At 36.3% G+C, this 15,184-nt stretch overlaps 1 protein-coding gene across 1 annotated transcript in view; it reads right to left on the bottom strand.

Moving 5' to 3' along the window:
- Positions 1-15,184, bottom strand: part of NBAS (NBAS subunit of NRZ tethering complex) — a 183,715-nt gene that overhangs the window by 41,276 nt on the left and 127,255 nt on the right. Inside the window, exons 45-47 of the mRNA XM_055809968.1 lie at positions 10,169-10,387; positions 9,717-9,919; positions 683-772 (exon numbers count right to left, since the gene is read on the bottom strand). Coding sequence (XP_055665943.1) covers positions 683-772; positions 9,717-9,919; positions 10,169-10,387 — 512 coding nt within the window. The remainder of the gene's footprint in view (positions 1-682; positions 773-9,716; positions 9,920-10,168; positions 10,388-15,184) is intronic.

The raw sequence follows: 15,184 nt of genomic DNA, 5'->3' as shown, positions 1-15,184 counted from the left end.
AATTGTTTTTTGTGGCTAGCAGAGAGTATAGGGTTTTATTATTATTATCATCATACATGAGTTTATATGTCTGGAAAGAAAACTGTGTTGTTTTGTTGTGTTTTTTATTCTTTCTTGTCTTTAGTAGAAATGCAATGGAAAATGTCAGTGAGACATACAGACCATTATGTGACTCGAAATCAGAACACGGCCAAAACATGGGGGGGGGGGGGGGGGGGGGGAAATATGCAGTGAAGCATCATACAGCATTTGTGGAATTGTTTCTGCACTATACCTTACAAATACTGACAAATTTACCTATCTAAATTCAGATATCTGAAAGCGAGTAATTATTATTTGTAATTTTACCTTCTAAACTAAAACAGAAGCAGTAAAGTACTCCTGGTAGATACACAGTCTGCAATAGTCACAGCAGAAGAAACATTTTCTCAAATCACCGTAATACATGCTTATCTAAATTTTATGTTCGTTGACTTAATGATCAAATAAAGGCTTCTGTCAGGGCTCATATTTTGAACCTGACGACAGACTGTTCCAGAATAAAGCCTCAGAAAATTAAGTGCAATCCCATTATATATAACCATGAAGAAAAATCATCCATATTCAGTATTGTACCTTCACTGTTTTCATGAGAAGCATCTTTCAAAGTCTTAACCAAAGAATCCATACAGGAAGTTCTTACCCTTTCTCCACACTTGCATGCACTGCAGAAATGATGCCTTCCAGGGTTCCAAGTGGATCTGTCACTGATGTAGATGAGTCACTGTTTCCACTGTTATGGGAAGACATAAAATTACCATTAAAATGGTCCTTGATATCGTATCCAATTCTACCCACTTCTAGGATTTACATGATTTGTTCAATAATTACAGCACTTTCCCTACTTAAGTGGTACCTTTATTTTTATGTCAAAGTAATGTGAGGAGCACCAAGAGCGGGAAAGAGAACTACTAAAAATACTTAAGTGAAACTTGAAAGAAAAAAGAATAACTAAAATGGAGCACTTCTAACACAGATGAGGTCAGCAAAATATACACATGTAGGCTTGTTAACTTAAAGATCTCATCAATATTGACTAAACAGATTAAAGGTTACACATAAATGTCACTGGCTTTTCTTTTCAAGTATCACTATTGGTTTAAACCAACTTGACTGTAACCTGAGTCAACAGAATCCTATCTGCTGATTCATCAGATGTCTTCCCCCCCATCCTCAGGTTTTATTTTTAGTTGGATCAACCAGGTTCATGATTACCAGAATAACAAAATTAAGAAGCATGGAGTACGTGGTCTGGAACAGCATGTGGGAAAGGAAAGGGTCAAATCACCCATGAAATGGCATCCACTATGCATGTGTAGGAATGGAAAAAATGTGAATTATGCTGCCTGTCACACATTCCAGTTACAATAAAGTGTTTTGCAGGTCAAAAGGTAGTAAATACTGGAAAAGAAACATTCTGGTAGGAAAAATAGTTTCACTCATAATGCAATGAAGTAACATTTTCTGCTAAGATTTTCAGCAAAACAAACCTAAGATATGACTGGGTGCTGAAAGAGGGAGGGATTTTGCACTGGTACTCCAGTGAAGCACACAGTGTCTCTCCATGGAAACCACTGCAGTAGCAGATGCCTGGATGAACTACAAAAACAACAGGTTTGCCCCTCTAGAGTTTGTCAATGCTGCATTAAAGAAAGAGAAAGAAAGGGGAAAAAAAAAAAAAAAAAAAAAGAAAGAAAAGAAAGAAAGAAAGAAAAAGTTCCAAAGTTAGTTTACTAAAGGTGACTCAAAAACCCAGGGATGAAGCGTATTTTCTCTACAGTTCATCAGTATATCAAAACTCTCCTGCTACTAAAAATGTCAGCCTCTTCCTATATGATCTCTTAATAAGAATGAATACATGCCCAGACTACCCTGACCGCTCTGTCTAAAGCCAAAAATACACTGCACAGCTGACAGGAACGTGTAAAACCAACTGCAATTACACAACTTTTTTGTCAAGTTATGAGAGTATTTATAATTCTGTCATTTATTACTTCAGTAAGATAAATAGATTGCCTAAAAGATTATTATACTCTATGGCATAGAGACCTGAATTTTTCTAAACTTTAACATCTTCCTGCATTCAGAACTTCTAACTTTTCTGGGTTTATTTTTATCTTAAATAGGAAACCAGCACTTCTGTGAACAACACTAGATTTAAGACCGTGTGACTCCACTCAGAACAGATGAAAGATCTGTTGCATGACGAAACCTTAGTATATTCATTTTACATTTATACTGCACTCATAAGTTTGAAGTAGGAGTAGAAAGTTCATAACACCTCCTTTTTCTCAAAAAATACTGTTATATATGAATATGATAGAATTGCCATTCTTAATACCAATACTATCATATGGCAGCTAAATAAATTTTAAAGGACTGAAGTTTAAATCTAAGTGTTTTCCTAAACATCTTCAGAATATTTGGAAACAAGCGAATTATAATTTATAGTACAGAAATATCCAGTATTTTAGACTCCTGAAAAGCCATGTGTGTCCAAAAGATAAAAATCTATTTTCACCAAGCACATAAAAAAAAGAAAGAAAAAAAAAGTGTATTTTTCACAGAAAAGGAAACTCGACAGAACTGAATGCACTGGGGGGGTGGGGGGGTGGGGAATGAATTACATTTTTCATTAAGATTACCAATGCTGCAGTAGTGTGAAAATGGTAGAAAGAACAGCAGTATTAAAGTAATCATTTTACACAAGCAGTACACAAGCAGCTACATGCATTAGGAGATGGTTTCAAACATGTTTTAAAACAAAACGAACTAAGAAAGTTTAAAATATGTTCCCAGACTGAAGACAGATATAAGCTTCTTCATCAACATTCTATTTACAGGACAGATTTAAATTTTCCTGTATTATTATGCTTTTTGTGGGTTTTTTTCAATTAAGTTTGTAATAAAAAGACATCTATAAAGGGCAATAACGACATCTTCAAAGAAAACTGGAATACGTACAAAGCTTGCATACTAAGAAGAGAATCATGATTGAAACAGAAAAGAATAGGACACTTGCTGCCTTCTAGTACTTAAAGGGGGCTTGTAGAAAGATGGGGACAAACATTTTAGCAGGACAAGGGGTAGATCGAAGTCAAGTTGGACAGGGCTCTGAGTAACCTGAGCTAGCTGAAGATGTCCCTGCTCGCTGCAGGGGAGCTGGACTAGGTGACCTTCAAAGGTCTCTTTCAACCCAAACTATTCTATGATTCTATGGACTACAGAAGTGGAGATCTTACAGCTCTTCTTACCCTAAATTATCTTTAGTATACATTAAGCAACTTCCATATCAAAGAGACTGCCCAGCAATACTTTTATTTTGGATATTGACAGTTTTGGACCTGCTCTTCAAAACGCCTTCATATCTCTCATTAGAAATGAAAGCCATTAGCTCCTATCACAATCAGGCTCTGAACATCTCAAAAACACTCAAGTCAAAAGAAACATACGTAAAATTAATGGGCATTTCTGAAAACAGAAAACCACTGTTTCAGACAATACATCTGTGAAACCAGTTTTCAAGTACAATACATATATGAACATTTACAGAAAGCTTCGATTTTGTTATAGACAGGCAGGTACTATTCTACTAAGCAGGGGGAAAGCATAAAAAAGGTGAACACTAAGCAGGAAGTTACAGTTCTCTAGAACAAGAAATTATTTTTGAAAGAAATTTGCAAAGATTGAAAGCTAACACTCTTTTTTAAGCTTAATATTGCCTTTACTGCCTAATGGTTAGAGAAACCAAAACGAAATTACAGCTCACGAGACAAATAATCATGTCAAGTTTCTACAGATTGTTGCCTTGTTCTTTTCTTAATAATTAATGATTAGAAATAAGCAGCTACTAACAGAAACAAATATAATTAAGGAAGGATTAGTCTTCCACACAGATTATATGCTATTTTATGCATGTTCTAAGCAACAGAACAGGGTTCAGTGTTCACTTCAAAACTCCTAGGTATGAGTCTGGTGTAATTACACTGATAAAGGCTTATTTTGATTTCAGTTCAGCTTCAGAAAAAGTGATGCATATTTAATCAAGTTCCTCAAACACAATAAAGTACAAAGAATGCTTGAAAGGAGAATAAATTAACTTCAACTAAATCTTTTAACCTAATTACAGTATCATTGAAAATACTTGATATAATCTTATTTCTCCAGCCTTATTTTCCTCTTTCCGTGTTTCCTGTAAATCTCAGGAAAATAAGAAAATTAAGTATCATTGGTATGAATGTTCAAAGCTGGGGAAAAAACTCATAATGCCAAACGATCATTTCAATCAGAAATATTATGCAATTATGATATCCAAGATACAAAATTAATCTGTATGACCCCTGCTCAAGTGAGATGAGATAGTAAAAAAAAAAATGGCCTTTTTCCTTCGAAGTTAGCTACGCAGTCTAATAAAAGCTGGTTTTACCACCTTCATGAAACACTGGCCATTAAACAAGAACTCAATATTTCACCAAACCATTCTTGCTCACTGCCTGGTGAATACTTCCAAAATTCCAAGAAATGCTACATCCAGGTGAACACCTAAGATAAGGCATTTAGGAGCTGCAAATGAAGGAGGTCATAATTTCAACAGATGATCTGTCTTCCCTGACTAACAAACCATGAACTAGGTCATGGATCATGGAAAGTCTCTAGTGTGTCATGTGAGTAATCTCGGGTAATGGATTAAATTGAATCTTAAATAAGTCTAATCAGACTACCATCGTTACCAAAATTTTTTGGGTTTTTTTCACAAGTGCATGATTTCTACTGAAGAGGCAACTGATTTTTATTTATAGTAGCCGTTTCCATAGACAAACAAGGAAGTGCCCCATACAATATATGTATAAGTATGCAGATGTGCTCTGCTGGAGAGATTTTATACATACCACTGCAAGAGCTTCTACTTTGAATTTCATATGCCAGAATTAGAGAGTCAAGGAGATGAAATTAGTTAACAGAACTAGACAATACTGCTCCTGAAATCACAATATAAGTACATAATATTAGGCAAATAATTGTATTTTTTATTTAACAAGAAGTCTGGTTCTGAGAAGGTGTCAGAATCTAAGCCTGTGATACTGTATGCTGTTGAAAAATGAAGCCAAAAACTAACTTTTCTAATCTTTCATAAAAGCAATACTTCCTAGAAGGTTCTTCTGCAATAGTCAGTAAATATACTAGTAACAGAAGATCTTTTCCTGTGTTTGAAGGGGGGTTATAGTTATGAAACTGAAAGAAAAGATGCATATTTTCAATCACAGAAGCGGTGGATTGACGCTTGACTTTCAGGTGAAGCACTGACGCTACCATGATTTTTCACATCCATACAGGACTGTTTCACTTATAGATACAATACCTTAAGTCACATTCCCTGTCACCATAGCTACGGAAAATCCAAGTTCAGTGTTATAACCTTACAACTGCTACTGTGAAGGTTAATTGTCAAAGAAGGAATTTTCCAACTCTATTTCTTTCAAAACTATTGTATAAAACAGCCACATTGTATAACATATCAAAGCTCCAATAAACAAACCTGAAGAGTTTTCCCTTGAAATGTTTCATTTATTGAACAGTATTTTGTAATTCCAGGTACGCGTACAAGACTACTTCTTTAATTACCGTTTTTGCCTATTAACCTTGACATGCAAGTACTGGGCAAAATGTAGTTAATAAGTTTTCATTTGTATTATGTTCTAGCCTGAAAACTAACATCTGAGCATACAATAGACATGCATCCAGCTTTATTCACAGCAACCACATTAATACCAGCAGGCTTAAGAGATGCCAAGCAACAACCTTTCTTTTAATAGCCCCCTGTGTTTAGAGTGTTGCAACTTTATAATATTATCCTCTTACTGAAATTCATAATAGAGAGGATATTATTTCAAGTATTTTTTTTTTACTTCATGCTCTATCATTGTAGTAGAAAACTTTCCACAGGTTAGTATCTGTTCATTTAGCATAGATGACATGAAAGGATCTTCCCCTTCCCCACAAAGGAAAAACAAAATCAAACAACAAACAAAAAACCCCAACCAAACAACAAAAACACACAACCACATTAGGTCACATCACACACCAAATGATTTTATCTGAAGCCTTCAACTACTTCTCCCATCTTTGCCATTACAGTTTTCTCTACCAGGGAGACAGACATTCCCTTCTTTAGTGGAGAGTGCTGCATAGGAGTAATTGGTCATCATTTTAGCCCCAGAACTTTAAATCAACTTGCCAACATTCCAGGCTTGCAATGCATATAAAGAACAAATATTTCAGTTCACAGGAAAATGTTGTTAAGCAGCAGAGTAGAAAGGAGAATTTTCATAGGTTTATCATACTCTGCATGTTAATGAGACTCATTATAGTTGAAATAACTCGACTCTGTGAGCTTTATATCCAGATGCATCACACTGTTATATTTCAGGCAGAAACAGCACAACAGTGATTATCTAAAGGCAAATTATTTTTCATCAGATGCACAAACCCAGACAAGAAAGACAGTATTACTTATGGTTCTTTACAAAAGCTCTACAATCATTGAGGATACTACGAATAAGCAACCGAGTGACAGGATAAATCCATTTTCTGCCAAATAAGACTGCAGACGCTTTGACAGGCTGCCTTCTTTTCATTTGTGGCACTTCAGTCTGCTGTAATATATACATAGATGCTGAAGAAAAGGTAGAGCCATAGATTATTTTCCATGCTAGACTTGTTTCTCTATTTCTGGTATGTGCATTCAGGTCACCTGGCCCACATAATTTTTCTGCATGCATAAGAGCAAGATAAATTCCCAAAGTTTTATCTATCTAAACTGGTCTTAGAAGTGATAAAGTGTCTAGCAGCCATCTAACAACAGAATACTCTTTCACACTTGTTGCATGCCTCTTTGGATCAGAAATACTTCAGAAGAGAGTTTTGTATGAATAGTTAAATGAGAACTATCTGTTCATTTATCATGAATGACACAAAATCATCTCTTCCCCTCCCACCCAAAGGAGGGGGTGGGGGGTGGGGAAGAAGAGGGGGAAGAAAATATCTCTACTGAAACTACTAGGCTACAAATACAGTGCCATTTCATTTGGAATATTCAGTACATCAAAGACCCAGCCCAGAAGAGGCAACAGGTGGCAGTCAGCAATACTAAATCCATGAGAGCTTCCTCAAATGAGAAGAAAAAAAAATCCCCGATGAATTCATTTCATCTGACTGCAGAAGAAAAAAGCCAAAATAAATACTTCTGTGCTGTTCTGAAGGAGAAAGAGCATCAAGGACAGAAAGACTCTTAAGAGCTCATTGATACTCTGTCAACAAGGGTGGGGGAGGGAGAAAAGAAAGAAAAATCTTGGGTTCCCTTCATCCTGGGAACACAAATACTGACAGGGATATAGATGTAAAAGCCCAGAACTTCATTCACTGCTTGCCGTCTTGAGCATTTCACATCTCAGCTCTAGTCCAACAGCAATGGCAACCAAGTGTGCTCTTCAGTTAAGCTGTTCCAACAGAGAACAACAAGCCAGATGCACAGATTCCACTGCGCTAAGTATGGGTCAGAATGCTACTTCCTTGGTAGGAAAGAGGACACATTGCACTTACCCGACTACCAAATTTTGTGGACTTCCACATACCCTAAATCTTGTTAAAGAACAATGGCACCTTCACAGACTCATTCAACCTGAACAAATCATCTTCAATGTACAGTTGCCTTTCAGTGTACAGCTGGATTGTCATTTGAGCCCCCAGACCACATCCCCTGTCACTTCACCACCCTAATAAATATCTTCAGTTTTGCTGTGGCAGGAAAAAGGTTGAAACTTAAAGGACAGTCTCACATGCCAAAGGAATTTTACAATCCCTATGACTACAAAAGCAGTAAATCTCTTACCAAATCTTAACAGAGGGTGCTACAAATGACAAGCTGAGCTAGAACTGACAACAAACAAAATCAAGGAAAAGCACCTTATTTCACTGAGAGGCTTTTCAGTGTGCTTAGCTTTCCCTCACCTGTGTCCATATCCTCACCGTGTCTGAGAACTGTTAAAAATACTTCTGTATGGATGCGTTCAGTATTCCCAGAGATGACTACATTCTCCCAAATGCCAGACAAACTAAACAGTTTCAGCCTTAAACTTATGAAGAATAAGCCATGTCTCATCTGGGCTGTAACACATGGAAGTGCAGAGGCTTCAGCTAACCAAACAGGCAGGACTTCAACGCAGGACTCCTCCCTTGCCCAAGACATGACTAGTACTGGAGAAACTCACTGACTACAGTAGTTTTAGACTGTTTCTCACAAGCATTACAACTACGATTTGGAAGCAAGACTATAAAGAATATATACAACTAGAAGATCATCATATTCAAGTTAATTAAGACTTTAAGCTCGCTGTTAACAAGATTGAGTTGGTCAGCATCAACTGCATTTCATGTCCCTTTGTATCACCCAGGTCTCACCCGGATCTCAACAGAGTTATTCAGGGATGTGTACATATAAACTGTGCGGAAGCTAGTTATTCTGCATCTTCTGTTCTCCTAGGGTGTCTCTCCATAATTTTAAAATATAAGGTGACGCAGTTTGCTGGGGCTGCATGAACAGGCTGGTTATTTGGTTTGTGTCATGCCATGAAAAAGACAATTGCTGAGGTTTGGGACTGTGAATCCCAGAAAAAGATGGAGATAAAGCCTTGTTTCTTGTACAGCATGTGGGATTGCTCATAATAGCGTGGCATTAATAATAGCAAGAAACAGCAACAATGGCAACAGTGAAACAGTTGAACAAAACAATCCCCTTCCTCACATTAGAAACCTATTTCTCTCCAAGAACTTTGCAGGTCAGGGGTTTTTAAGGGTATCATTGTTGCTTTTAAGTGCTGTAGGGAACAAAGCACTCATGCTTGCTTTTTAATTTGGAGATATGGTATGACACAAAGGGAGATGGAAGAGGAAGAGTAAAAACTCTATGAAGCATTCTTTATGAGAACAACGAAGGACGATGTATAGCCTATATTTTAATGACAGATAAACATGTTTTTGAAAAAATTGCAAATAAAAACCAACCAACCAACGCAGCCCCAAAAACAGGTCCCAAAAATACCCCAAAAAGTTATTCCAAAGATGGAAACTGTACTTCTTCCTGTAGGACTAGCTGTGTTCTAACTGCCATTGCTAGCCCTCTACTGCCCAAATACCTGCGTTAGGTATGCACCATTTCCAACAAACATTCCTTTTGACTCTGTTTAAGAGCAAAGAATTATGTGCAATTCTAAATCTGTCAAAAATTAACAAGTGCACACACATGTAATGGAACATTATTATTAAGCCAAAATTTTTAACTAAAAAACACCCTCCAGTGAGTAGGATGAGTTCTGTAGCTTGCTTTGTTCAGATTGCCCAGGCTTCCCAAACTCAGAAAAATAGAACTGTCTTATCTGAATATGAAGTTATAGGTAAACATGAGCATAAATGATCTAAGAACTCATTTCCTGTTACCACCCAATTTTCTGCAAAATCCAGACATTCAAAGCAAAGTACAAAAAAAAAAAAAAAAAAAAAAAAAAAAATCAACCAACCAACAATATCCAAACCAATTAAAAAAACCCCAACAAAACAAAACAAAAACACAAAACAAAGCCTAAAAGAAAGCTTTTTTACCTCGATTAGGGCAATGTACTTACCTCAATATACATACAATTTTTTTAATAGCACATTGGACAATATCTTTGGGAGAAAGACCTACATCTCCAACAGCCACTTGTAACAACTGTTGTATCATGTCCAGGGGCTGACCATCTATACACATAGCTACTGCTTGGTCATGGATTTTTTCTTTCTTTGACCTTGACAAATCATATAAATAACCATACTTCTGTAGTGTATCCTGTGAACAGATAATTTTTAAACACAAATCAGCGTACTCTTTATTTACAGGGCTGTATCATTCAGTCTTTCTTTCTACCAAGGCTGAACATACGCTATGAAAAAGTCAAGACTGATGGAAGTTAATTTTCAAAAACCAAGTCAACAAAAACAAAGATACAAATCATTAATAAAATACGATAAACTATTTATGTCCGTCACTGCTAGTCATGGGAACACTCCAAACAAGCATTTGATCAGTAAACATTACCTGTTCGCTGTTTTTCAAGTAAGCAATAAAACTATGAGTGAGGGTTTCCAGATGAGCAAGAGATTGTTGCAAGTGATCAAGAGTTTCTTCATAAGCAACTGATGGATTTTCAGCATCTTCCATGTTGTTCTCAGCAGTTTTTTTTCTTGATTTCTCATAAAGATGTTTGACTGCCTTAATAGCCTTCTTAGTCACTTCTATCCTGGCTTCAACTGGCAGCTGAAAGAGATTACTCAAATATTTAATCATTCATCATCTGTACACTACTATTTGTATTACAGCACGACCTAGAGGTTAGGTGGTTCCACTACTCTACAGCACGGCATACAACTAAATAAAGTATTTTATGAGAAACAACTTTATTTCTTATTAGTCATTTATTTAAAAAATATCAGTATTCCATTACATTCTTCTGTTGTCCTTTTTATTGATGTTGAATCTGGCTCATTTTAAGCCATTTGAAACTTCTTTTCCCTAATAATGTTTAGGATTTTTGTAGACAGCCTTACAATCTTTGGTTTTTAATTCTGCATTGAGAGATATCTGAGGATCATTTTACAAGATTAACTGAAAATATCAAATGGCGAAAATTAACTTCATTTTATCAGGTTTAGGTCACTGTTTAAAACATATCCCTAAGATCACAATTGTAAGCAAAAACCCAATAGATGGTACACAAGTTTTAAATCAACCTATTTATATTACATGCTATACAAAACAGCAAGTTACTATTTTGAAAGACCCATACAACTAGATGTATCTAGCCACTAAACTTAAACAAGGAAGATTAGGGTTTAACATTGTATTTCTCAAAGAGTTTGAATTTTTACATGGAGTCATCATACATTCACTGAATGCCATTTTCCCCTACCCTTCCATCTAGCATGAAAGTGTTATTCCAGTGCGTCAGAATGGAATTTAGGACTTCAGAACAGAGCCTGGGCAATGATCACAGACTCCCAAGCTTCCAGAAACCAAGAGTATGTTGGAAAAAGATATAGATGGAAATACTCTTTATATAGACAGTACTTGCAGCAAACTGTTATGCTTTTAAGTCAGGAAAGACACAGCTTCAGCTTAAGTCCAAGTCTAAAACGCTATTTTAAAAAACAATGTATAATTTACTAGTTTATAACTTCCAAGTACATTTTGAAGGATGCTTGCAATATACTTTCTAATGGGTGAGGGTCTCCTCTGCCTAAACCCACAGCATTAGGTACTTTTACCATCAGGTGTTTAGTTACTGGAATACTGGACAAAGACATGCAATTTCAATCCTCAACTTGAAACACACAACAAATAGTAAACAAAGCTTAAATCTGTATGACCACTGAATAGGAAAGAGGCTGAATTACTAAAGAAAGAGGAAAATTAAACCGTTATAGCATTGTTCATAAAAAAAATCAAATTGATGTTTATATCGTGAATTAAACAATCTACTTGTAAAGCCGCAGAAAACTTAATAAGGATTAGTTAGCAGAAAGTTTTATAGCTTATAGACTTTCCCACTCCCTCCTCCCTAAAAACACACAGTGAAAGAAGTATGGTTTACTCCTGTTTTTATGTACTGCTGCTGTAAACCACAATAATGGTCTACTGGACATTTTTAATGATGAAAGCAAAATGGGTGGACATTATTGTAAGAGCTCAGAAAACTTGCCAGTGTAGCAAGGTAAATACAAAGGGTACTTTACCATTGGGTTGCAAACGCAACTCAGTTCCATTCCCACCAAAAGTAATTAAGTACGATTTTGTTACTTTGAACAAGGTCTCAATATCAGGTTTTACACTAAGCAAAGGGGATATTCCTCACATCACATTAAAATTTAATGACCACAGATGGATCTATATATCCATTTTGTAAACATGATAAAAGATGAAAACTGCTACATATTTCGTTTTTCTCCTTCTACTGCACATTGTAATGTTCAAAATGCAATTAAGAGAGATGCAAAAGGCAAACAATTTAAGTATTCCATCTAACTGTTGTATCCTAGAGAACAGTGTGAATATACTGCCAGTTTAGAAGTCATGTGCTTATGGCATCATACAGAATAAAGCATTAATAAACAAAAAACAGGCTTTTTCCAAGACACTTTTAACTTTGCATTCATATTTGCACAGTGCCAAAATGCAGCACTACAAACATGCTATTTCTCTGGTTATTGTATTCTAAAACATGAATGGTTATCCTGCATACTTCTAGTCAGTTTTAGTAATGAGATCTGGTAGCATACCCAGTGATTTAAAAAAAAAAAAAAAATGTAGCTTAGGGGCTAGTTCAATCTTTGCTTGCATGTGAAGAGAAGATTTATTTTTAAAAAGCTTTTAGAGTTTAAAAAGCTTTTTAAATCTATAGGCTGTAATGTGTAATGAAAAATCCTAAAAACCAGTTTTCTTTCATTTTCAAATCAATGAACATCACATACTATTTCAGCTCAACAGATTTCACTCCTCAGGGTAAAAACTCATCTCAAACCCATTTCCTTCTGAATATGTATTTCTTAATAAAGTACTGTACAAGTAACATTCACTTGCACATGAAGATATTGACCCTGCCACTCTTATTGCTAGTGATCAGCATGCAACTTTGAATGCTCTCCTTTTTAATGCCGCAGGAACCTGGATCCCAGCAACACTGAAACACTGAATCGCTGAGGTTGGAAGGGACTTCTGGAGAGCATTTGGCCCAACCCCCCTGCTCAAACAGGGCCACCTACAGCCAGCTGCCTAGTACCATATCCAGGTGGCTTCTGAGTGTCTCCAACATGGGAGACTCTACGACCTCTCTGCACAACCTGTGCCTGTGATCGGTTCCTCTCATAATGAAAAATTATTCCTGATGTTCAGATCAAACACTTTGGTTCAGTTCCTATCTCTGCCACTAAAACCCAGTTCTACATATTGCACCAACCAAATGTCACCTATCCACAAGCCAATCAGATACAATAGAACGGAAAGCAAATTATGTTAATTCAGAAGCAGGTTACACAGTTACGAAGTAACAAAATCTGGTTCTCAATTCCTACAGGGGGTGAGAAAAAGAAGAGCAAAACCAAGAAAACTTGTGGATCAAGATAAAAATAGTTTAATACATGGAGAGGGTGGCAGAGAGAATGAACAAACTAAACCTAAGCGATGCAAAGGCAATCAGTCACTCACCACCTCTCACAATGAGACCAATGCCTAGCCAATATACAAGCAGTAACCATCTTAGAAGACATTGTCCAACTCCGTTCATTACTGCTGAGCGTGACATTATGTAACACAGAACACAGCTTTGGCCAGCCCAGGTCAGCTGTTCTGCTTATGTCCCCTCCCCACTTTTTGCCTACCTGCAGCCTACTCAGGGCTGGGGTGTTGAGAAAAAGATAAAGCCTTGACACTGTGCAAGCAGTGCTCATCAGTAGCCAAAACACTGGTGTGTTATCAATGCTTTCAGCCACAAATCCAAAGCACAGCCCCATTACAGGCTGCTATGAAGAAAGCTAACTCCATCCCTGCCAGACCCAGCACAGTTCATCTGGAGAATCACTGTGAAAGCCCTAACACCTGTAAGGAATCAGTTAAAGACATTATTCATGAAGTCTCCTGTTTCGCAGTCTTGAAGTAGATTTAATTAAAATAACTATATTAATGGCAAGGCACAATAAAGTATCTTAAAATGTATTGATATTAGAAAAAGAGGTACTGTCAATACCCCTGAAGAAAACAAGGACAGACAAGACAAACTGACTGAACTGGAGCACAGAGATAAAAAGAGACAGAAAGAAGCCAAGTAAACCTAAAGGTAATGTCTGAATGCAGTCATACTATGCAAGAACACTATTAACGCATTTCTTGTACATCTTCAGGCAATGTCATGTCCTGTCTTTTTCCTTAGCATTTTACACAGAGTTAAGCAGTCAGCCAGACAAAACATACTGAATATTACTTTGAGCTTTTTTTTTTTTTCAAATTGAGCTTTCTATACAATTATTTAAAATAGCATTCAAAGTCATTAACATAGAAAAAAAAAATGTAGGTTAATATCCAGTTGTAAGAGGTTCCCATTCCACAGCCATTTAGTGTGTGGTCAAAACACAGACATTGTATTCCTGCTTAAGCATGAAGAAAGTGGTCAAAAAAGCATTGCTGACTCAGAGAAAATAAGAGTCAACCTTTAAATTATAAACACTGAGTTGCAAGCAGAGTTCCTCCTTTGCATCAGAACTTGAAGTCATAAAGGATGGAATAGTAAACTTACAATGTCATTAGCTATAGTTTGAATGAATAGGGCGGAGTCTACAGAAGACTGCAAGGAAGAACCTGTGTAAGGAAAAATTCCACTTCTCTCTATAGATGACACCACTGATTTTTATTCTACTTTTGCTGCCTAAAGCTGTAGTCTTTTCTTCTCAACCAACATATTGTGCCCATCCCCATTTGTAGTGGGTGTTCAATAATAAAAACACAGTGATTGAAAAAAATAATTGTATTCAGTTGTGGTTTTGTTTTTTGGTTTTGTTGTGTTGGGCTGCTTTTTTTCAGAGAACTGTTAGTCAACAAACATCAGGACAATGACCTACGAGCTCTGAAGCAGATGGTTCTTTGAAGACATAGCTATCTAGAACAATAAACAGAATGCTGGCAACAAAGGAATAGAAAAGAAAAAAAAAACAAATTACCTATAATGCTTTACTCAGATCACACAAAGGGGAATAAACAGGAAATAACCAAGATAAAGAAGCTGGTATGATCATTACTATAATTAAGAATCTATGAAGTCAGCACTAGTTAAAAGCAAACAGAGCTGCTGAAAGGAAAGAAGACAGACTCAGAATACAAGCAGTAGTTACACTGAATATTTGGAATATATCCCTTTTAGGGAGAAATCTGCTCCATACATGCAAATAGTTTAAGCTTACCACTATGGAGGTAGACTGAATTATTATTTAGTCAGAAAAACTGAAACAGTTATTGAGAATTAAAAGCATTTCTGAGTAGAGGTGCCACAGTCAGGAACTCTCTTCACTG

This window comes from Falco peregrinus, chromosome 7 (assembly GCF_023634155.1).
Source record: "Falco peregrinus isolate bFalPer1 chromosome 7, bFalPer1.pri, whole genome shotgun sequence".
Taxonomy (NCBI): Eukaryota; Metazoa; Chordata; class Aves; order Falconiformes; family Falconidae; genus Falco; species Falco peregrinus.
The sequence above is the reverse complement of the archived record's forward strand: the minus strand, read 5'-3'. Positions and strand labels throughout refer to the sequence as shown.